At 47.4% G+C, this 23,238-nt stretch overlaps 2 protein-coding genes across 8 annotated transcripts in view; both read left to right on the top strand.

The window, feature by feature from the left end:
- Positions 1 to 2,899, top strand: part of NHLRC4 (NHL repeat containing 4) — a 35,692-nt gene extending 32,793 nt beyond the window's left edge. For both annotated transcript variants that reach the window (XM_074841227.1, XM_074841226.1), the window contains exon 2: positions 1,543 to 2,899. In XM_074841227.1, coding sequence (XP_074697328.1) covers positions 1,559 to 2,683 — 1,125 coding nt within the window. In that variant the 5' untranslated portion in view covers positions 1,543 to 1,558 and the 3' untranslated portion in view covers positions 2,684 to 2,899. The remainder of the gene's footprint in view (positions 1 to 1,542) is intronic.
- Positions 2,900 to 2,982: 83 nt separating this feature from the next.
- PIGQ (phosphatidylinositol glycan anchor biosynthesis class Q) overlaps positions 2,983 to 23,238 on the top strand; it is a 38,487-nt gene continuing 18,231 nt past the window's right edge. Inside the window, exons 1-5 of one of the 6 annotated variants that reach the window (XR_012625219.1) lie at positions 2,983 to 3,053; positions 8,917 to 9,617; positions 14,970 to 15,101; positions 16,262 to 16,382; positions 22,184 to 22,310. Coding sequence is in view for 5 of the 6 variants with exons in the window: in XM_074840596.1 (XP_074696697.1) it covers positions 3,048 to 3,053; positions 8,917 to 9,617; positions 14,970 to 15,101; positions 16,262 to 16,382; positions 22,184 to 22,310 (1,087 nt within the window). In the remaining variant the exon portion in view is untranslated. Of the gene's footprint in view, positions 3,054 to 4,526; positions 4,599 to 4,760; positions 4,858 to 4,934; positions 5,227 to 8,916; positions 9,618 to 14,969; positions 15,102 to 16,261; positions 16,383 to 22,183; positions 22,311 to 23,238 lie in introns of those variants that run through there. The other 5 variants (XM_074840596.1, XM_074840597.1, XM_074840598.1 and 2 more) reach the window with 5 other exon arrangements.

Raw genomic sequence — 23,238 nt, 5'->3', positions numbered from 1 at the left:
AATGAGAAGCTCGGGCTTGGCTCAGGACACACCATCAAGGGTCTGGTGGCAGCTTTGGGTGTCCAGTGCCTGGCAGGCGAGGTGGACACTGCTAGTGCTGGGTGTGAGGCGGCTGGCACGTCGGCTCTCTGGTGCTGACTCAGTTTCCCCATCTGTAAAATCTGGTTTCTTGGATTTTGAACTCTGTCCAGCTCTGAAGGAGGGCCCTGACAAGCATTCACAGGGGGGCAGCGGAGGGGGTTGCTGCCTCGGAGCAGGTCTCTGCTGCTGGAGACACAAAGCACAACCACTTTGGGGAAGACAGTGGCAAAGCTGTTCCCACACTCCAAACCCAGCAGAAAATGGATTCCCTCCGTATTCACGCTCATCCCCACCGTCACGTATTTGCATTTGATAGCTCTGCAAGTATTCAGGGGTTGATTTTTAGACAACTGTGGTATTTGCACGCAGGAAGGACAATTTGCACCCGGTATGCCTTAGCCCAGCACAGCTTATCTCCAGCTGTGGTTTGGGGAAGCGTTACTTTTGCAGGCAGCATGGAGCACATGATACCAGGCAATCATGGGACATGGAGCGATAAAGGTGGAGTGGTGCCTTGCAAACAACTCAGAACAGCCAAGTGTGTCCATTATGATATTAACTATAATCCCATTTAAAGCAAAGTTAACTTCTGCCTCCCCAGGAACTTTAATGAGGCCACATTTCTCTTAACATTTCTCTTACCAGCTCCTGGCTGTGTGCTGTGAGCTGTGCTCCAGCCAGGCCCTGGAGAGCAGACAGCAGAGCCAGGCTGTCATCTCTGCCTTTTGGGGGACTCATTCCTTATGGTTTTAAAACAGAGGGAGAGTGGGCAAAAGAGAAACTGTGGTTTTCATGGCAGCTCTTGCGTCTGAAAAAAAATGTGTAGGTTGAATGTGTACTTCAGAGCAGTACCTCTCTTCTTCCTGACAAGTTGTTGGCTGTTTCAGGAATAACTTATTTGGATGGGGAGGGGGCTGCCTTTAGCAAAGACACACACTGGCCAAGTGTGACATCTGACCCATGTGTGAGTGAAGGAATAGTCATCCTCAGGGTCTCAAGTGTTGGCATGGACTGAGCATGGTTTGGAGAGATGATGCTTACAGAAAATAAGGTTAGTAAGTGTTTAAAGGCCCGAGAGGAGCCACTAATCTCAGAAACTGGAGAGGTGGAAATCCCATTCAGTGTGCTCACACATGGAGCTCTCCTTTACGCATAAATCCTCAGGCCAGATCTGACACCAGCCAAGCTGTCGTTGAAGCTGATGGACCTTTTTGGCTGCTTCCTCCTGCTGCAGATCCAGCTTACTGACTCATTTTTGTGCCATGGTCCTCGTTTGTCTTTATATCCTGAGCACGTAATTAGCTGGCAAAGCTATGATCTGGTCTCTGTCGCATTGGAGTGAATCCAGACTAGCATCAACACCTTAACCCTAGGTAGACAGCAAGCACCTGAGCTCAGGGCATGTCCCCAGAGATGACAGCAGGCAGGGACAGTAATGGTCCTACTGCTTTCCCCAAACAGGGACAAGAGATTTGTCATGGACTACACCCTGGAGGCCAGCCAGCAAAAGGAGAAGCTTCTGAAAACCATCTATACCCTCCAGCTGAAGTCCATTGCCACGCTCCAGACAGCCAGCCCACTGCTGAGCAGCCAGCGTGGCATGGGCATGGTGACACAGCACCAAGTCCACCAGCTGGCAGATAAGGCCAAAAGCCTGTGCAGAGATCTGGACAACATTAAGAACCTCCTCCACTATTGCCAGGACAACCTGGTCCAGCAGATTCCCAACCCCACCGGCAGCCGCTATGGGGGAGTAAGTGGAATCCATTGCTCCCTGGATGGCTCTATCTATGTGACAGCTGAGAGTGCTCCCTGGGTCCACGGCCTCAGCACCACAGGCCAAATTCTGCGGTCCCTGCCCTGCCAGAAAACAGGGTTGGAAGGCAGCACTTTCTTGCCAGAAGATGTGACTGTGACTCGGACAGGAATGGTGGCTGTAGCTGACATGATGAATGGAGCCATCTGGATCTTCAACCCTCACACCAGCCTCTCCAAGGGGGAATGGATAAAGATCAGAAAGGTTGGCTCCCCCAGGGGTATTGGAGTAGACTCCATGGGCAAGATCTTGGTAGCAGACTATGCACAAGGCCAAGTCCACAGCTTTGCTCTGGACCATGCCTTCAAGATGCTCAATATCCACTCAGTCTCCAACCTGCAGGGACCTCGCTACGTCAGTCCAGCACCCAACGGAGGCTTCGTGGTAAGTGAGGAGTGCGGAGACGTCAAGGTCTTCATGAGCAGCCGTAAGCTCCTCTGCTCCCTCAGCAGCAAATACGGACACCAGTTTGGCAACCCAGCTGGGGTCTGCGTTGACGCGGATGGCAGCATCCTGGTGGCAGACGAGCAGCGCCGTACAGTCCACTTGTTCCCAGAGCATGGGGCTCCCATCTGCCTGGTGTCCGCAGGGCTGCGGAGGCCCACCGGCGTGGCTTGCTCCTCCTTTGGGCACCTCTTTGTGGCAGACACAGGGGAGAACTGCGTCAAAGTCTTTAAGTACTGCGTGAGGCCCCCTTACAGCCACGCCAACCCTGGGGCACTGTGTGGTGACCCCAGCCTAACACCCAGGCGGGGAGTGGGGTTGGTTCCACTGCAACTCCACTGAGCTTTGGGTCTGATGGTGGGCTGTGGGCTCCACTGCTCCCATAGCTGGGCACTGTCCCCGTACTTGACTGCCTTATTGCCCTCCAGCTTCTCCAGATGGCAGAAGCAAGGACTAGACCAGCTCTTGGATCCATGAGAGTCGCTAAAGGAGGACCAGGTTACTCAGAACTGGCCAGACGATGGTGCCTTGTCAAACTTATCACCAGGCCCTTGAATCTTTGCGTGTTTTTGCAGAGACAATATAAATATTTCTCTTCCCCACACACCGTTTTTATGTGGCCATGGTTCCACCTTCCTGATGCCAAAGGCCAGGCGGGAGCTGGCAGCCGTGGCCTGTCTGGCAGGCTGGGTTTGCAGCAGGTAAAATGCAGGTAACTCATTCTCTGCGGCATTCTGACCTCTGCAGGGAAGCAACAGCTACTGCACGGAGTAGATTGCACGTAGAATTGCTCACACCAACCCACGTCCTGGGGCTGAGCCGGCCCGGCCGTCCTGTTCTCCCCGTGGAGAGGGCTCAGGGGGCCACAGCCGCTGCCTTTATCAGCAGAGGCCAGGGGGAAGCGGGTGGGGTGTGGTGGCAGAGGGCGTTTTCCTCTCCCTGGTCCAGCCCTCGGCGCGGGCACGTAGCTGCACAACTCCTCGGCCTCTGCCGACCAAGTGCAGTCACCACCTCTCACCCCAAACGAACTCCAGAGAGGACCCTTTCTCCTTCCTGGCCCTGGGACAAGCGCTAAAGTCGATGGACACCCTGTGGTGCCCTCCCAGAGCCCTTCTCCCTGCAGAGCGAGGCAGCCCCGGGAGCAAGCCTGGGGGAGGGAGCCTGTGTGGTCTTAGGAACAAGGATAAGCCTGTCCCATCCCCACCCTTCACCTGAGCTCCCAGAAAACAGAATCACAGAATCATCTTGGTTGGAAAAGCCCTTGAAGCTCCTCCAGTCCAACCATGAACCTCACACTGACCGTTCCCAACTCCACCAGATCCCTCAGCGCTGGGTCAACCCGACTCTTCAACCCCTCCAGGGATGGGGACTCCCCCCCTGCCCTGGGCAGCCCATTCCAACGCCCAACAACCCCTTCTGGACAGAAATACTTCCTAAGAGCTAGTCTGACCCTGCCCTGGCGCAGCTTGAGGCCATTCCCTCTTGTCCTGGCACTTGTGAAAACCAACCTTCCCCCACCTTATTTCCAATTCTGTGGCACCCAACCAAAAAAATCCTAAACCTTTTCTCTAGCTCACCCCTGCGTGGCCAGCACCCCCCACCTCCACACGTGCTCTCCCTTTCCGTGTGGGACCCCTCAAGTTGCCCAGCGAGCTCGCTGGCACCCTCACGGCCCCGACCCGCTGCGGGTCACAGGAGGGAAAGCTCCAGGCACCGGCATCTGCACTCAGGGGGCTCTGCCAGGTCGGGGGCCTGCTGAGACAGCGGGGATGGGGACAACGGGGTCCCGTAGGGAAAGGCGAGTCCCTGGACTTTGGGGATGGGGACAACGGGTCCCGTGAGGAAAGGTGAGTCCCTGGACTTTGGGGATGGGGGACAACGGGGTCCCATGGGGAAAGGAGAGTCCCTGGACTTTGGGGATGGGGGACAACGGGGTCCCGTGGGGAAAGGCGAGTCCCTGGACTTTGGGGATGGGGGACAACGGGGTCCCATGGGGAAAGGAGAGTCCCTGGACTTTGGGGATGGGGACAACAAGGTCCCGTGAGGAAAGGTGAGTCCCCGGACTTTGGGGATGGGGGACAACGGGGTCCCGTGGGGAAAGGTGAGTCCCTGGCCTCGCCCCAGGCCCGGGTGATGGCACGTCTGGGGGCTGGGCGAGCTGGCGCTCCTTATCGGCCGGCTCAGCCGGGGCCCCGCCGCCTCGCCCCGGCCCCGCGGGAAGCCGTTGGGGCGAGTCTCTGGCGAGCAGCGCTGCCGGGTAAGCCGGGGCAGACCCCCGCCGCCGCGGCCCCGGTTCCCGCCCCCGGGCGGCTGGGCGAAGCGGCCTTAAAGAGCAGGGGGAAAGGGGAGCGGGGCGGGCGGGAGAGGGGCAGCGGCCCCGGGCTGCCCCGCAGCGCGGGCGGAACGCGGGAGGCCGGTTCCCGGCGCCGGCCGGGCCCGCCGCGGTGCACAGCCCGGCGCCAGCGGCGTCTCCGAGCAACCGGCGCCCGGAAGCGGCCGGCGCGGCGGAGCGGGCGGTAGGCGGCGGCGGCAGGGCCGGTGCGGCGGGGGGGAGCGGGGCGCGCAGGCCTGCTCCGGCCCGGGGGCCCCGCCTGCCCTCAGCGGCCCGGCCCCGGGGCCCCCTCCCCGCCGAGGCCTGGCGGGGGGTGTCAGCCCTTACCGGCCGCTTCAGCCCGGGGGTAGCCTGGGCTGGGGGCGGCGGCGCCGGGTCCCGTAGGAGTTGTAGGGGCAGCCCGAGGGCCAGGGGCTGGTGGTTAAACCTGCCTTAGGCTTGGACTTGGACTTAGAGAGGTGTCGGGAAGGAGGCAGGGCATTGCCGTTGTCCCTCAGCCCACCCGTGCGCTAAGATCACCTTGAAAACCCGCGAAATTCTGGGTGAGCAAGAAGTCAGTGGGCTTCGCAGGGAGTCAGCCCTGCTCCTGCTGCCCTGCGACAGCAGTGGCCGGCGTGGCCGGGCTTTCTGTACCTCCTGGTGGCCCTAAACCCCGTGGAAAGACCTGGGGATGCTCAGGTGTGGCTTTGCCAAGGGGTCGGCACCCCTTGGCATGGCTGGTGGCGATGTGACAACCCACGTGGTGAGACTGGGGCCACATCCCGCTGTTCACCTTTGCTTTTCTGTCTAAAATTCTGAAATTAATTGGGGTCTTTTCTGCATTTGTTGGTTGTATTAATGTATTTTAGGTGGTGTCCATTGTTGCTTTTGCTGCGACCAAGGTTGTTGTGTTGTTGCTCTGTGGCATCTCAGGGAAAAACTGGGGGTTTCCAACAGAAATAGGCAGGTCTAGAAGACTTTAGGCCCTTTATGAGCAGGGACTAAGCATATTGGTAGGATATATCTGTTAAAATTAGCAGCAGTGAAACAGTTGACTGTGATGACATTTAAAATGTCAACTTTCAAACAGTAGATTTCAAACAGTCTATTGAAATAAATGAAGTGGGACGCACAATCAGTCATGGATTTGGGAATACCGGCTCTGCCGCCTGAGCTCCCAGACCTGCTCCCTGGTTACTAACATATGCCACATTAACATATGAATAGTCGATCAGCTGGTTTTCAACTGCCGAGATGTTTTGTGCAGCCTGAAAAATTGTATCAGAGTCTTCTCTGCCATATCTGCAGCCACCAAAGGGCAGATGATGTGCTTGGCTATTACTTAACCTGAGGTATAGCTGCATAAAACTAAGTTAATATAAAAGGTTGGGGAAGGTGTAAGAAGAACTCACAAACTAGAGAAGATAAGGATGAGAAGTGTTTCTCCTCCGCGAGAAGTTTTCCCACATAACTGTGGCTATCTTTAAAAAAAAAAAAACCTCACTGAAAACTAAATGTTTGAATTAAAAGTTGGCTGATAATTCTCCTCTGAAATGGCGAGTGGATGGAGAGACCTTTAAGAAGGACAGCCATGCAGGGACACTGAAATCTCTTACAGCAATACTCTGAAAAAAACTGTGACATCTCTTGAAGAAAAAGAAGAAGAAAAAATTAACTTTAAAAAGTTATTATCTGTCCTATATTACTGGCTTTGGTAATTAAAAATACTGAAAAACTCCATTCAAGTACTTATTTTCTTAATTTTTCTCTGGGTTCTTTAAAATACTGAGCTTGATTTCAGTTTTTACAGTATTGAGTTATTGATAAACTTAATTTGTAAAGTTTTGGTACTTGTGATATAGCTAGAATGTTACCACTCTAGCTAAATTTATATTATTTTAAATAATTTCTGAGCATATGCGTGTATGTACATTTCCGACATGTTCAATCTGTTATTTTGCCTTTCAGAGCCCCTGTATTTATATAATTTATTTCCTTTTTCCTGGGAATATGTTTTGTGGGTCTTAGGGAAAAAGAACAAAAATTCTTTTTCAAACCTAAAGCTAAATCGTGATGCAAATCTCATCTCACCTGGTAACATTTCTTTAACAACCTGCGTTAGGGAAGTAGGAGAGGTGGTGAAGGGAGCACTATTTTGGCCAGTATCCTTGGACAAACTGCAGTCTTTCTAAAAGAAAGAAAGGCAAAATGTAGGGACAGGTTTTATTTCAAACTTTTTTAAGGACTGATTAATTGTGTCTGTTAGCTGATTTTCACCAAAGTTTCCTGTGTGTGTCAGGAACAACTCTTTTAGGTAGGATGGGTGTCCTTCGATGTCTTTGTGGTCTTCCAGGAAAAATAACACCAAAAAATAACCTGACTCATACCTGTTTCAACAGAAGTGAAAAATAAGCTTGGATGTCTTGTTTTTCAGTCCATTTGGGTCTAATAGTCATTAAACTTTGTCGGGTGAAAGGTGATGTTTTTCAGTTGTACTGTAAGTGGTTTTGGTCTTTCCCACGCCTGGTGTCCTGCACCCTTACAGTCTCAGGGTGTCACATCTGCCATTTTTCTGCCCTTCTTTGATGCATCTTGCTGCTTCCATTCCCTTTCTGGAAGCTTGCAATCCTTTGCAAAAACACATAGTTAAGGTTCTTCTGACATCCTGCTTCCTCACAGACTCCATGTCTCCGAGGTTATCCCTCTGGTCGAAGAGGCAGAGATGGAAGTCCCTCTGTGGCCTCCAAATCTCGGTCTGGGGGGCAGCGAGGGATGGTGCTCGGTGCCCTCAGCACCTGTGAACACTGTGCTGCCAGCAGCATGCTGCGAACAAAAACCCTCATGAGCACCCTTACGCCTGTTTGAGGGGAAGTTTTGGGGCGTACTTTGCAGTTTTGCAGTAAAAGGGAAAATTCAGTCCCAGGAAAAAAAAAAAAAAAACAACATTACTCCTTGCAAATGCAACAACTGCGGTGCTTTTTCCATCGGAGGAGCGAGCTGTGCACCAAGGAAACTTCACCTTGTTGCCTCAAGGAGCTGACAACTCATCCATGAGCAGACATTGCCTACTGCTGCACTTAGCAGGGCTGGGGGGCTGGGAGTAGATTAATCACTTGCCTTTACTGCTTCCCTATTGCCTCCTCCATGCTGTATCAAATTGCCAGATGCTGAGATTTACTAGATGAATTGTCCTGTATTAAAAAGAGAGAAAACCAAAAGCACCAGGGACCTCCACGTTGCGCGTCCTCTCTACTTGTTATAAATACCCTCTGTGTTCCTCTTTCCGACTGACTGGGTCCCTCGCAGAGGAGCCAGCCTCGGGGGCCTGCGGAGTTTTCACATCTCTAACAAAGCACTGAAGGACGAGAAAGGACAACGGGCGCCGGATGCTGACTGTTCTGCGCCAGCGCCCTCCTTACTGCAATTATATTTCTGTTAGAAAACTCTACCTTATTTAAAGAGACATTGTCAACTGCCTCAAAGCTCCTTTTTGTAAAATTCTTACAAAGCCATTGAGTTGTTTTCTTAATGACATGAAGAAAAATATGGTGGATAAAGAACACTGATAAAGCAGAGATGCTTCTCCTTTTTTAGGATCTTGTATTAACGAATTAAAAGCACTATGTAAACTTCAATCAGTTAATCACTATAGTCCCTTCTGACAAAATTATCATCTCTGTTTCCAGATGAGGGAGTGAGACAAGAGGAGATGAGTGGTCTGACCAAGGTTGTTCAGTGAGTTTGTTGCAGAACACAGCTGTGGGTTCCTAGATGATAAAGGAGGCTCTGAAATTATCTGGCTTTATGGCATAAACCAATATTTGATTGTCAGTAATAGGAGGAAATATTCCCCAGAGGCATCTCTGTGTGCTACAATGTAGTCCCTTCCCTAGGAAGTGCTCCAGCAGTGCTCATCCAGTGTCAGATCTCAGATTCGAGGCGGGATGGATTCCTGATCTGGGCCAGTCTGACAGGCTGTGCCTCTCTGTACCATCGTGAAGCACTGCTCCAAGACTGGAAAAAGGGCTTTGCTGAGAAACTCCAGGCTCGACACCCCTCACTTCAAAGACTGCAGATTATCAGGAACCTTGAAATACTTCTCTGATTTGAAATCCCTGTTGGCTGTCACTACTGTCATTATCTAGTTTCAGTGCAAAGTGCTTGGACTTAGTGTTTTAAAACTTGACTGGGCCTCCTCACCACTGACTTTGATCAGCTCAAATTTTTCTTGCATTCTCAAGTTTTATTTCTGTGTTTATTGCAGGTGTACCATCCTTCCAGGATTGCTGCCATGGTACTTAAGGTCTTCTTTCCATCATGCTGCTCTTCAGCAGAAAGTGGCATTTTGATCGGCCGCTGGATCTCCGAACAGAACTCTGCTGTTATACTTGCCGTGGTCCATTTCCCTTTTATTCCTGCCCAGGTGAAGCAGTATCTCAGTGAAGTCCAACGGGTGACTAAAGTCAGTGTCTCTGTGCTCGGCTCATGGAGCAACAGCAAACAGGAGAAAGAAGAGAGTCTGAGTGAGTTCTTGGAAGACCTTGGGACAATATTCTCCCATGAGCCATGGATTCAGATAAGCAAAGAGGGAGACAGCAACTTCTGGAGCTGTTCTACCCTTCAGAAGCACTCTAACAACCCTAAGGAGGAAGAAATCATCTTGGTGTACTATGACCAGCGCAAAGTCATGCTTTCCCATTTACATCCCCCTTTGGACACAGCTGTCTCCACTGACCACCAGGCAGATGATGCTTCAAAGCTCGCTGCCATCTTTGACACAGTGGCGAAGAGTAAGATACTGTTCATGACAGACAGATACGACGATGGGCCCATCAAGTTGACCCACTGGCAGTCGGATGGTGTTGAAGCTAGTATCATCGTGGAGCTGATGAAGCAGGCCTCTGTGCCTGCGTGCATGCTGCTGACATTCCTGCTTTCACTTATCTCTGGGATCTGCAGGAGCAGGTAAGTGGTGCGACATCAGCCTGCTTATGTTTTGCGTGGAAATGTAATTCATGTTTAGGCATTTGCAGGGTTCCTGCTCAACCCCAGTGAGAAATACAGTTGATACAAAATCATTCTGTTGGAAACAGGCTGCTGCAGAGCTGCTGTTAAAGTTTGGGGACCTTCATTGAAAACACAAGGCTAAAGGCTCCCTCAAATACGGTAGAACTCTTCAAGGAGCTGGGAGCTTTTTGGGGGAGGCACTGATCTCCCCATTTGCATCAGGGGTAGCTCAGCCCTGCTTCAGTTTCATCACAGCTGAAACAGCAGGTTTCCAGCTATTCCATGGCTGACAGAATGACATGAGGATCTCCTTACCGGCTTGATAGCTGGGACTCCCTACTACGTTCACTATGAATCCCTCCACGGTGTGAAACATCAGCAAATAGTGTGTCTAAATCCATCATCTCTCTAACAGACGGTGGTGCTGCAACATTGGCACTTCATGGCAGGTTACAAGGAATGCTAGTCTACATGAATCCTTGGTGCAATCCTGTTGTCACAACCGTGAAACTGAACAGGATGTAATGTGTGGTGAGTGCTTGCACTAAAGAGGAATTCTGAGCAGATTTGAAGGGGAGAAGCTTCTGCGTATAACGCTTAATAACACATCTGGTCAGCCTGCCTAGAGAGGTTGTGCCAGAGAGGGGAGTGGAGTTCAGGTTCCAAGCTGCAAGGGCACGCTTCAGTTGATGAAATTTGGATAACAGCTACTACTGTATTCATGGATAAATCCGCTCAAGTACAGCCTAAAGGTGTGGGGAATGGAGTCTTTTAACAGGTTTCCAGTTGTATGATAACTGTCATAAAAGAATGACAGTGAAACTCTTCATATGCAAAGATGTTCTGAACAGTTGAGTTATGCATTTTAGTACACAAAAGGAAAACTGTCTGGGTTTGGACTACTCAATTGGAAGAGATTTAGGGTGAAACCCAAACCTGATATAATCGGGGACCACTGGTTCCTGGGACTGCTCTGTAGACACTGACTATGCATTAATGGTTGTTAACGGTAACTAAGAACTTTGTGTTTGGGTAGAAGATTGGGAGTCAGCTCTGAAGGTCCTTTTTCTGGCTGTCCTTGGACTGTGTGCGACTACCGACAAACGGGATGATCCTTTCCTGCGTAGGCACTTGGTCTCAAGGTCAGACTTGCCCACTTTGATTGGTGCTAGGACTCAGATCAGGCTTAAAGTCAGGTTAAGCCCAAGCCTCACAGGTCTCCAGAAGGCCACAGTCTAAGCATAACTTGGGAGCTCAAGCTCTGTCTGGCAGGTTGGGCACAGATAGATGCTACCCAGCTTATCAGGAGCTATTCTGATTTCAGCTTTTCCTAAGCCCAGTACGGACGTTTTGAGCCAGAGCAGTGGCCAGGCTAGCAGCCAGCTGTACATACCAGCAGGCAGAATGCAGGCTTGCTGTGCATAAACCTAGCTTGAACTTGTTCTTAACCTTGGAAGGTAGACATAGGTTTCTTTCTGTTTTGTTTTATTCACCCACAGTATCAACATTATATTTACCTGTCTTACAGACGTTTTAAAACATCGGTCGTGGACACCACAGATTAGTACCTGGCTTTATAACAAACCTCCCGCTTGACCGTCTAAGTCATTTAATGTCATTTGATTCAATTTAGCAGGTGATATGTGGTACAGCCTCCTTTGTGCCAACATACACAAGGCAGGGAGGGTTCAAGATGTCACATGCAGGTGTCCTTCCAGTCCTTTCCTCCCTGTGCTGGGACAGGACATCCCATAAAATAATAGCTACTAGGTTTTTGCTCCTTCTGGTCAGAGGACTTCTTTCTTGCCTCGGTTTTTGTGACGTTAAGGGATAGTCAGCTTTGAAGAGCTAAAGAGATCCGTGATGTCCTGTCGGGCTGCGGAGGCTTCGGACTTTTTTGGGTATGCCAATTTTGCGTATTTGCACTGGGGAAGCAAGGCAAGCAGCGTTAGAAATCTCAGAAAGTGGGCACTGACATCCATGCAAGCTTACCAAGCCTCCCAAGTCCTGTACATCTCAAATTAAGACATTTCTTCAGCACCACCTTGTGCTAAGGGGTGGCCATTGCAATTCTCTCTTCAGAGGGACTTGTGTGCAGGATTTCCATTACCGCTGAAACTCTCTAGTGTGCTGTGGTGACTAGTTGTGCATCCTACTTCATTTATTTCAATAGACTGTTTGGAATCTAAAGTTGACATTTTAAATGTCATCACAGTCAACTGTTTCACTGCTGCTAATTTTAACAGAAATATCCTACCAGTATGCTTAGTCCCTGCTCATAAAGGGCCTAAAGTCTTCTAGATTTGCCCGTTTCTGCTGGAAACCCCATCAGCAGGATGATTTAGTATGGAAGCAATAAACCCTGTATGCTCCTTTTAAAAAAAAAGTCTGTTTACAAACACCGTGACCTCTGATTCCTCATCCAGAAGGGAGACATTATTCCTGCCCTTTCTAGCAAGGAGCAGAAAGACAGCCAGGGGTTCTGGTTAATGGAACTGTAATATTTGCATGTGATGCAGATTTGAAAAGATTGCTTTTCATCTGATGTCTGAAAAATCCGCTCTCACTCTTGGGAAAAAAATTGAATTGGAAAATCAAGATTTACTCATGCAGGCTACATTAAATTATTGCTAAAATTCCTTATATTTGGAAGCACCCCAAAGATCTCCTGCTGCTTAAATAATGCAATGACCCAACGTCACTGTTTTTTTGTTTTGTTTTGTTTTATTTGGCTGGTTTTCCACTGCACTTCTGAAAATCATTCTATATACTGTGTGGTAAACAAGTGGGAGCATTTATAGCAATGCATAGTCCATATGCATAGAGGTAGAAGACCACGCAAGAAATATTTTTGGCTTTCTTCCTCGGTACTCCTAGAGATGAGAGTTACCGTAGCACATCTTGCAACTATTATATTGAGCTTTTTGCAGTATGTTTGTATTTTTATTTAAGTAAGTATGTGTATGTATTTCGTTTCCAGAGAAACTATGTAAGTGGAATAGAGGTTGTCGTCCTGATGATAAATGAAAAGAAAAGAGAGTCAGTCATAGTACAGACAAGCTCAGACCTCTGACGTGTCTTTTGGGCCCATCCTGTTAATCAAGGAGATGCACTTACCCATTGCAGCCTACAGTGGGTGCACATGTTGGGGGGTGCTCCTGGCTATGAGGCTGCTTTGGAAATCATTCTCGCTTGTGCAAGACATTCCTCAGGCAGAAGAGAGCAGCAGCCTGTCCTTTCCTTTGACCAGGGGTGCCTGGTGGGTGGGTGACCCACACGCTAGCAGCCTCAGGTTTGGGGAGTTATGGTGCGGCAGTGAATGGTAAGAGACACATGTTGCTGGGAGAGGATGAGGAGACTGTCAGCCCCGTGAGTGTTTCACACAGGGCCCCAGAGCCGTTGCTTTCTACTTGAACTGAGATGGTCTGGCAGCTGTTGGTTTGATCAGTAATTTTTCACCTTCAGCCATCTGTACATAACCACACAGGTAGAGCGTTTCTCCGTCCCCTTTCTTTGCATTTCAAGTGCAATTCTCTGCTCTAGCTAAAGGTTGCTACACCAGAATTTGTAACCACTGGGCTGGGATATGATTGGAAGAGAAAACTCGTCTGCAGTTGTGCCTCGGTGAATCTGTGAACACAGGTCTTTTGAGATCAGTGGCCAGTGCAGTCGCCCCCCCATGTCTCCCTCCCCTGCATGGTGCTCTTTCCTCCGCCACTTTAGATATCACCTCCTGACAAGTCAGCTGAAGAACAGTGCTTTCATGTGTCTCTAAGGTGGGAGGCTGTAACGAAGAGCTGAGTAACTCGGAGGCCTCAAATTAAGAAGAATGATTCACAGTACACTGCATGTATTTCAAAACCAATGTGTCTGAAATTTGAGTGGGGAGGGGGAAGGGGGGACTTCAGCACTCTGGTTTTTAAGTTGACAAGCCTTGCACAAAGGATGGTTGAAAGGGCTCAGGAGGATGGGGGGGAGGAAGGAGATAGCAACCACAGTGAACTGAGCAGGATTTTGAACGAGCCATGCCCTTGTGATTTGTATCTGCCCATCCTGTGTTTGATCCTGGCCAGTCCTGAAGACACTCTGCTGCTGGCTGACAGGCTGAAGTCCTCCAGATGAAATGTGGGGGAAGCATGCACGCGTTGCAGGGATATCTCCAGGCCACGCTCACTAATGATGCAAACAGCTGTACGATTTCAAAAGCAAAGCAGGATACCAGGAATAATTTTAGCATTTGGAATGAATGTAAACTGAAGGAACATGCCAAAGCAGTAAGAGAGAGTAGGTGAAGGAAGTGACTAAAAGTAAACATAGATTCCTGGACCCTTAATAAGAAGCAGTGTAACACTGTGAAAGTAGTGAAACAACCATTGTGTACGGGAAAGAAGTGATCCAAATTTTATCTACATCAGCATTTATTCCCCACAACAAACATGGTGCTTTGTGTTGGTGTACAGCTACTGTGCATCCTTTGACCGGCCTGCATCCCGTGGTGTCATTTTAGACTACACTAATTGCCATCATTCCTTTCTTTATAGGTTGTGTGGTAATAAAATAACTCCCAAAAATAATCGAGCATCATTTAGTACTTTTCTTCTGAGTCATAAAAAAAGAACTGTGTGAGTATTTCCTCCCCTACAAGCCTAATGCGGATGTTAACTTCGGAATCTAATTAAATGATAAATGTCATGTTATCTACATAATGCTGGTCACCCTTGGCAAGGCAGTGGAGAGAAGATAGAAATGAAGAGCCTGAGAAAGGAATTTGGAAGTCATAAAGAAAAAAAGAAGAAAAGCATCAAGTGGAAGAAAAAGAAACAGGGTAAAGGACAGAAACTGCAGGGAGAACACAGCTGTTTGTTATACCAAGCTCACACTAGATAGAGACTTGTGATTAGTAACATTGGGATTTGTGAAGCGGTTGCACCATGTTGTGTTGTTGCGCTGTACACACAACTGCCTTGACTCCTGGAGACTCAGAGCAGTGTGCAATCCCGGTGATGTATCCCAAAGCACAGGGTGGAATCAGGATTGCCTTCTGGCTTCCTTGGGGGAGCAAGGCATGTGGTTTTACAGAATGGAAATGAGAGGTTGGGTTGTCTGCTTTCGATGTCTTGGTCTGGAAAGGCTGCCTTAATTCTGTTAACAGAGTAGTTAACATCTGATATTCTTTAATGCTAATACGTTGACACCATCTCTGGTTGCACAACCTTAACCTTGCACTGCATGTCTTGCATGGAGTTTGTATGCTGGACAGCCTGCTATATGGCAAAAGCAAAAGGGGACATTCCCATGGTGTTTCCACAGGGTGCTGAAGTTTTGGCCTTTGTCTTTCTTATGGAGCAAACTCTCAACTTGTGAGCAGCTGGGACATCGCCTGCAGCACCTCCAGGTCATCAGCAGCGATAAGAAGGCTCAAAACCAGACTCAGCTAATGAGGTATGGAGTACACAGTCATGCATGTCTTTGCTCTAGCCCTGTCTCCTCTGGGGAACCCAAACCATGGATCCCGTGTCCGCACAGCGCTGCGGGGTCCTCACTGTACCGTGTCATGTTGCCTTGCTTGCTCTACTCCCTGGTACTTTGCAGATCTTTACCCTGCACTGTTTATATGCCTTTTGCCAGATATATGCCTGAGAAAGGCGACCAGGATATTGCCCACAGAAAGCTTGCGCTGTGCCCATGTGTGTAGTGCTTTGCTATCACTACTCCCACAAGCTGATTGCTTTCACATATGCTGCTGTTAACCAAAAACTGCAGTCAGTATTCACTGACACTTTCCATACAAGCAGAAAGGTTTAAATGATCCCCTCTTTCACCCACTCTTTTGGGGAATCTTTCTTGCATTAACTGCTGACCAGAGACTCCAACAGCAGTAACAAGATCAGCGTCACAGAAAAAGCAAACGTGCAGCACAGTGAGTGGAACAGGGAGAGACAGAGATCTGAGATGGATATTGAATGCCCTGTGGCCATTACACAGCGTGTTTTGTTCTGCATGGTTCTCTGATCCTGCAGTAATACACTCCCAGGGAACACTTAAAATAGATTAGCAGATTTGAAGGCCAAAAGTAACTGTGATTGTTTCATCTGATTTCCCAAATAACTCACGTCATGGAATTTTGTTCAGAAAGTCTAGCAGCGAAGGGACAGTTCAGCAGCCCTTCTGGGTATGTCTGTGTACCCAGAAACGCTATTTATTACATTGACTAAAGTTCAACTAAAGTATACCTCTTGGGAAGCCATCTGATCTCAACATGGATACCCCCAAGCGCTGGTGCCCTTAGTATTGGTAAATCCCTCCCTGAGTGTGTATATACACAATTGTTTAACATTCCTCTTTGTAGCTTCAATCCCTCTCTTCACTCCCTTTACTAAAAAAGGTTTTGCAGGCTCTGAGTGTCTCCATGTTTGGCCACAGAAGTAGCAGCAGACCAGTGAAAGTCAAAAGATCTCTACACCATGCCTCTTCAGGAAATTATCCTGGTGTCCCTGGGACATGAAAGATGCTATGTAAAGCGAAGCCGACAATTGTCATTGAAACATTAAACACTGTCCTTCCTTTTTCTCTAACACTATTTCTCTTTATCCCGCATGCAGGAAAGCCAACATCTTTGTCTCTCTGCTGGTTGATGTGGCTCTGGGGATACTGCTGATGTCCTGGCTGTACAGAAAGAACCGAATTGGTCACCTTGCTGACACTCTTATCCCCGTGGCTGATGTAAGTCTGGCCAAAGCAGTTTCTCTTTCACCTGCTGTGGGTACTGACCAGCTCTTGACGCCTGGGGTAGCTGTAAGGAGGCAATACCTTACACAGAAGATTTTCAGAGACAGGCCTGTCTTAGGTCTCCTCAAGAACAGTGAAATCTTCAAATCAAACCTGCTGGAGCTGCTCAAAGGGAGCACAGCTCTGCTTTGTATGTGCAATGAGTAGTGATTAGATGTTTACTGGAGGGCTGCTCCAGCTCCTAAAGTAACAATTGTGGCTTGGACAGAGCTCTGCAGCTGCAGGTTGAGTGGTTATTGAGCCAGAATGCTTTTATTCTGGAGTTGACAAGAAGTGTCCTCAGGTTGTTGCTATATGGGGCATTTGGGGGAAAAAAAAAAAGTCTGTAACCTGAGTTGAATCTGATAAACTGCTGAAAAGTCAAACTTGATAAGCAGTGCAGCTGTGCTTGTGAAGAGGAATTTCATGGGGGAATCCAAAGGCGTTAGCTAGTCAGGATGCAAACACCTGAAATCCTGTCTAAGAGCTCTGGTGTACAGATGGTAACCTAGGAAAACTTGCTGTGTCCTGTGATTTTTCTCAAACATAACTCCTCTTGCCCACTAAGATCCCTCTGCATCAGCATAAATTCATGAAGAACAAGCGTGACTCATACTGAACTGCTTTTCCAGTGGCTCATTTTAGGTGCAGTACTCCAGTATATCTGTTTAGTGGCAGTAAGGAACATATAATGTACCTCAGAGGCTGGAGACCAGACCAGCAGTCTGAAGTTAGCTCCATTTTAAGAGCTTCTTGTTTTGGGAATACATGTGCAGCCAGTGTTGAGCACTGTCATGCAGCTGCACAGTCTAATCCTTTCTCTGCCCACTTTCCTTTCATTTCTGGGAGAGAAGGTGGATCTTCCCATTGATTTCCTTCTAGCTGCTGGAGAATGTCCTCCCTTTGCTCTTTCTCCAGATTCTTGGTTGGGAGGAATTTTATTCTGATTAGAGAATTCCAGCACCAATTTATTTTTCCTACTTATGCTGTCTTTCTTGGGAAGAGCTCACATTTTCCTTGATGATAATCTGCTTGGTCTATGTCTAACCTTTTAATTGTTACAAGCCATAGATCATTCTTGTACATGCTGTGCTTTCAGAAAGTGTGTATGGAGTGTCCAGCATAGCTGTGGGTCATGATTATTGCTATTTTTGTTATCTTTCATAGTCAAACTTTTAAGGATTGCATGTTTTAAGGATTGCTGCAGACACTATTCAGCAGCAGTGGTGGGGGAGAAAGGACCCCAATTCTTGCAATGCACTTGCTCTTCTATTTGAGCTATACGCTAGAAATATTTTTCTAAGTCTTATTCCTTACAGATATTTAAGATGGAGAAGTTTTAAGTTCTCTAGAGATTTCCCTATGGGATTACTGTAGATGTCCGGCTCTCATAAAGCTGACTCCTTAACAAGTCTGCAAGGAAGTGGCTTTTGGCTGTGTTCCTGTTTGCACAGGTGGCTCCAGGAGGGGTTCCATCTGCCCAGTGTCTTTGGCAGATGGACACTCTCCGTGCTCAAGGTGTATCTAATCCCAGCACCTGTCCTGGGTAGGCTTGCTCGTGGGAGTTGTTCGTTCATTCCTCTTTCTTTTCAGTAATTTAGCTCATCTGTCACTCAACTTACACATCATAGTGTCAGTTATTTTCACCATGTCTCCTACATGTGAGGACTTCATTACCTTGCAGTCACCAAGAGCTGTTTACTTACTCCCTGGAAGTGCTAACTCCTCCTTGTGTGGGTAGCCTGGTAGTCAGTGCCTTTCTTCTCTGATTTTCCAACCTTGTCAGTTCAGGCCACTTACAACTCTTCTTACTTTCCAGACTTACTTTCTTCTTTCAAGCATATTAGATTGTGGGCATAAAATCATTTGGAGTCCTTTTACTGCCTTCAGTGGGCATTGATTTATATGCATTATGTGCAGGCCCTAAAAAATGCAGATCTGAGCGATCCCAAAATATACCAATGACTTCAGCATGTGGTGTGCAAGCCAGCACCACTTCTTTTCCAGTATGACAGCAAAATCTCCCCTTAAGCCATTCAGCAGTAGGTTTCCTCTTCACTGCTGAGTGTCCATCTGGTACACATTATTCCCATCACTTGGGCTTTCTCAAGTGCTTACGTGTTGCCAAGTTCAGTAACACAAACTTTCCCATGTGCAGAATGAGTTAGTTTTCCTTCCCTAGTGCTCCTTGCTATTCTGCTTTTGATATGTGCCCCAGATCTGATGATGGCATTGACCTTACATCTCTGTATCTGTTAGTAAATAGAACATTATAGAATTTATTATAATATATATAATAAGGTTATATACATAACCTTATTTTAACCTTATTGATTTGATTGATTTTAATATTGACAAACCAACTTTATATAGCCTATAACCTTATTGGTTTGGTTCATTTTAATATTGACAAAATTGTAGCTGTGTGGGGACTGGATACAGTGCTCATTTTTCTTCCTAGCAAATATCTCTCTGGAAGGAGGCAGATGCAGGTAGGTTATTTTGGCTCTCAGCAACTGCCAGGGTCATAAGCTCAGCCTGCTGACGTGAGGATCGAGCCGTGTTCCCTTGCCATCATTCGTCATCCCCTGATATAATGGTTCTCAAATCAGCACTTAGCTAGCATTGTTGATGATGCACAAGACATCATTGACTGCAGCTCCCACTTTCACAGCTTGATGAGCTGCCCTGTGCTGACTGTAATAACAAGTTGCTTTTGTCAGTAAATGAGGCAGATGTGATTCAGAGACACCTAGGGAGTAACTGGCAAGTAGCTGTATGCAATACGAAGGGCTGATTTTTGGAGCAAGCTTTCAATTCCAAGAATGGAAAATGTGAATAATCTTCTCCCTGTAGGTGCCCTCACAACTCCTACCCTCCTCCGTCCTCATGCTCCCACCAGGCTTCCCAATGGTTGTCCTTGTTTTTGCCTTCCACAGCAACCTTCTTTCAAAAATACCCAATTCACAGAATCATTCAGGTTGGAAAAGACCCTTGGGATCATCGAGTCCAACCCTCAGCCCTACTCGACAAAGTTCTCCCCTACACCACATCCCCCAACATCTCATCTAAACGACCCTTAAACACACCCAGGGATGGTGACTCCACCCCCTCCCTGGGCAGCCTATTCCACTCTCTGACCACTCTTTCGCTGAAACATTTTTCCCTCATGTCCAGTCTGAACCTCCCCTGTTGCAGTTTAAAGCCGTTCCCTCTTGTTCTGTCACTGATCACCTGTGAGAAGAGACCAGCACCAACCTCTCTACAATGTCCTCTCAGGGAGCTGTAGAGAGTGATGAGGTCTCCCCTCAGCCTTATTCAAAGGGCTACATTTGTCTGTTTTAAAAAGAACTGCTTATAAACCATCTTCTTTTTTTTTTTCTCCTTCACCTCTTTCATCCTTGTTGATGTCTCTTTTTCTTAAGCTGTAATCTCTTTGAAACCGTTAAATATTTATTGTAGATAGTGCCTCCAAAAATGTTACTGGGGCTTAGAGATAATTGGATGTAAGTTCCTATTCAGTCATGTTCTGCTAATCCATAAACAAAGCAAGCAGAGAGGACACTTCCTGGAAAATATTCTTTGATAATATTCAATATACGTAATTGGTAAAATAGTACAACTTAGAGCCCCAAACGCCTCCAACAGATGCAGGGCAAATCTCTCTGGTAGGGAGTGCTTTGGCTCTGCTTGCCCTGACTTGCACTAGATGCTCTGCTCAGGAAGTTTGCCGTGTGCTTCCCAGTGCCCACGGTGCCCACTCACAGTGCTCTGTGTGTCCTTCTCCATCCCTGTCACATCACCATTAGACCCTCTGCGTATGGAGGCTAGGAAGAGGAGCATGACAGTAAAGGAAGTATTTCCACAGTGATCTCATCTAAACCATGTTAGCTTTAGTCTCTCGTTGGTAATGTCCCTACACCCCTTTATGAAACACTTCCAATTCACTCTGTCTTATTAATCCTGCACGCATTCACTATTCATGACTGCAACAGGAGAATTGGACTCCCAGTCACCTTCTCTGATTCAACTTGCTATTGATCAGTCCTAAAATATCTGGCTGGAAAACAACCTGAAAGCTTATGCCTTAGGACTATGTTTTGAAATGCTATGCCCAGCTAAATAATGGCAAGCTAGGGCACCTTCCCAGAGCTGCATGCCCCTGTCAGAATTTAGTAGCAGCTCTGGGACTGGCAGCCTCCAGAAGTATTCAGTGCTGAAAAACAGCCTTGCTGAAGGACTGCTTTCAAGCATTTAAATATTTCATTAAAATCCCCAAATGCTTTTTCTAAGTTACCAATCCAACACTTTAAATATTAAAAACAGTCTATTTATAAAGTAGCTAACACAGCCACAGAGGTAAGATCCATGGGTTCAAATCAGTTCTGACTTGCAGTGAGACAGAGGGAAAATGAATGAAATAAAAAGGCAATCCTTTTGGATAAGTTGAAGATGGAGCCCTTAATTTTGCCAAAAGTAAATGTTTACAATCTCATTTTGCAAGGATCCTGTTGGTTAGTAAATAACATGGAATCATTCCTTGGAAGTAATTTCCCCTTAGGGAAATTATCCATATGAATGATGGGGAAAGTGGGCTGCAGTGCATCATCAGCTTTAGGTAGCAGTCTTGATTCTTCTACACGTGCACCATTTGCAGTGCAATTCACTTGCATGGACTTGACTGTAAGTGGGATTTTCAGAGGTAGAAAGCTTTTACTCCCAATCTCTGTTCATGCAGGACAGTGTGAGAGGTCACTTCTTCCAGGTATGTTCCCCACCTGTTTGCTGGAGGTTACCACTCTCAGCTACCTCAGTTCACAGCCTGGTAAATGGACTTTACTGCTGGTTTCAGCTTAGGTGAGTAGGTCAGGTGCAAACTACCGAGGAGCAGAGCCACCCCATCTTCTGCCCTGTCAACTGCAAGGGGAACCTCCGGCAGAGTAGTGGAGTAGAAAGAGAAAAATCAATAAATAATATCAGCCTGGGATTAAATCACCAGAAATTGTGAGTCAAAGCCCTCAGTGATTTGGGGATGAGCTCCATTAGGCTTTTTTCTCAATGATTCAGAGGACTTCTTTTTTACTGGGATGCCATGGGTATCTCTCCATGAAGCCTTGCACAGAGACACAATAGTGGTGGGCAAGATCAGTGCTATATGGCATGGGTAATCTTGCCTAGTACACCACAGAGTCTCAAGAAAATTTTTTTATGTATGAAATACATTTGTATAATTGTGTTTTGTACCCTGCTGTAAACACATACAGGTTATCTGTAAAAATTCACTTTTGTTGCCCGTGAGTGAGCTGCCATCTTCCCCCTTTTAAAATCCTGACAACCTTTCCTGTAGATAGCTTACTTGCTCAGTTGTGATGTTTCAGTTGACTGTCCAAAGAAGTCAATTTGGGCACCAGCATTTGCCATCTATTTCAAGAACTTTCATTACAGCAAGAACTCATACTGTGCAAGTCTACCAGAGGTGGCCATAAACAAACACTAGATTCGTGTTCCTGGCACTGAGACTGTTTAAGCAGTTCATCTTCCTCTCTGCTGTTATGTTTGGATTCAATAAAGAGTCCATAAAGGTGCATTCCTGATTTAACTAGCTGCCTGTAAAGTGGTTGTTTGGATTTTTTTTTCCGTTGGTTTGAAGGGTGTGGTAAGAATACTGGGGAGGGGGCGGCATGTACGGTGCACTGGACCGGCTCAGGGCGGTAGCAGTCTTTTATCTCAGGTGCCTTACTTCCATGTGTTTGTAGCACGTAGCTGAAGAGCTCCAGGACCTGCTCCAGTGGCTAATGGGAGCACCAGCTGGACTGAAAATGAACCGAGCTTTGGATCAGGTTTTGGGCCGCTTCTTCCTTTACCACATCCATCTTTGGATTAGTAAGTGCAATTGTTTAACTTTCCAGCCTCCCTTTTCATCTCTTCCCTTCTGAGTGTTTAATGTTTGCCTAGAGGTGAACAATGAATCAAGATGCATTACTGCAAGTAAAAACTTGTCTGTGAGTCTTCCTGCTGTGGGAACTCAAGCCAAAGGTGGATTCCCACAGAAGGAAGTCATGCATATTAAATAAAGTGCTTGTATTGATGCTTTGCACGAAGTGCAAATCACAACACAGCTTACTTACTTGGTGCCATTAGTGGTGAGTGTCCAAGGAAAGGCTTTAGGTCTATGAGGCTTTCGTAGTCTTTGCCCTGTAAGAGGCAGCTGATAAGGTAGGGATGAGGAGTGTGCTCTCGGGATGCAAATGGCAACCCTGTCCTACCACTGAGTTCAGCTTAATGCAACTTCATTATTTCAAGTCCCTACTTGAAATAGCAGACCCCTGCTATCCTTGATAAGTGTCTTGATAAAGGAGTACAGTCATGATGGACATGGACTCCTTGGTTCCTAGACTGATTTACTTTGCTCACCAATCAAGTATGGTCTTGTTACTGTGACTTTGCTCCACTTCAGTGATGAAAAAGACTGTATGCCTCCACACTGGTTTGTTTTACAAAAGCCACATGGTAGCTTTTGTGGGAGTAGCAAGAAAATGGGAATGGTTGTAGAAAAGGTTGATGTGTGCAGTTAAAAATGTAATTAGGAACCTGGACGCAAATCTAGAAAAGCAAATTGCGTGTGGAGCAAGGTGACTGCTCTGTTCCAGCTAAACATGTCCTCCCCTTCCTCACAGAGCTGGCACACCTGGACAGACACCCTGGGGGAAAGAGAGTTTTTGTTGTCCCTCCTAAACAGAAGATGGCATCTAAAGGAGTTTCCCAGTTTTGCTTCTGGTTTTTTGTGGCTATGATTTCTGGAGCAATGTGC

This window comes from Strix aluco, chromosome 15, assembly GCF_031877795.1.
Source record: "Strix aluco isolate bStrAlu1 chromosome 15, bStrAlu1.hap1, whole genome shotgun sequence".
Taxonomy (NCBI): Eukaryota; Metazoa; Chordata; class Aves; order Strigiformes; family Strigidae; genus Strix; species Strix aluco.
This window is presented reverse-complemented; position numbering and strand designations above follow the sequence as displayed.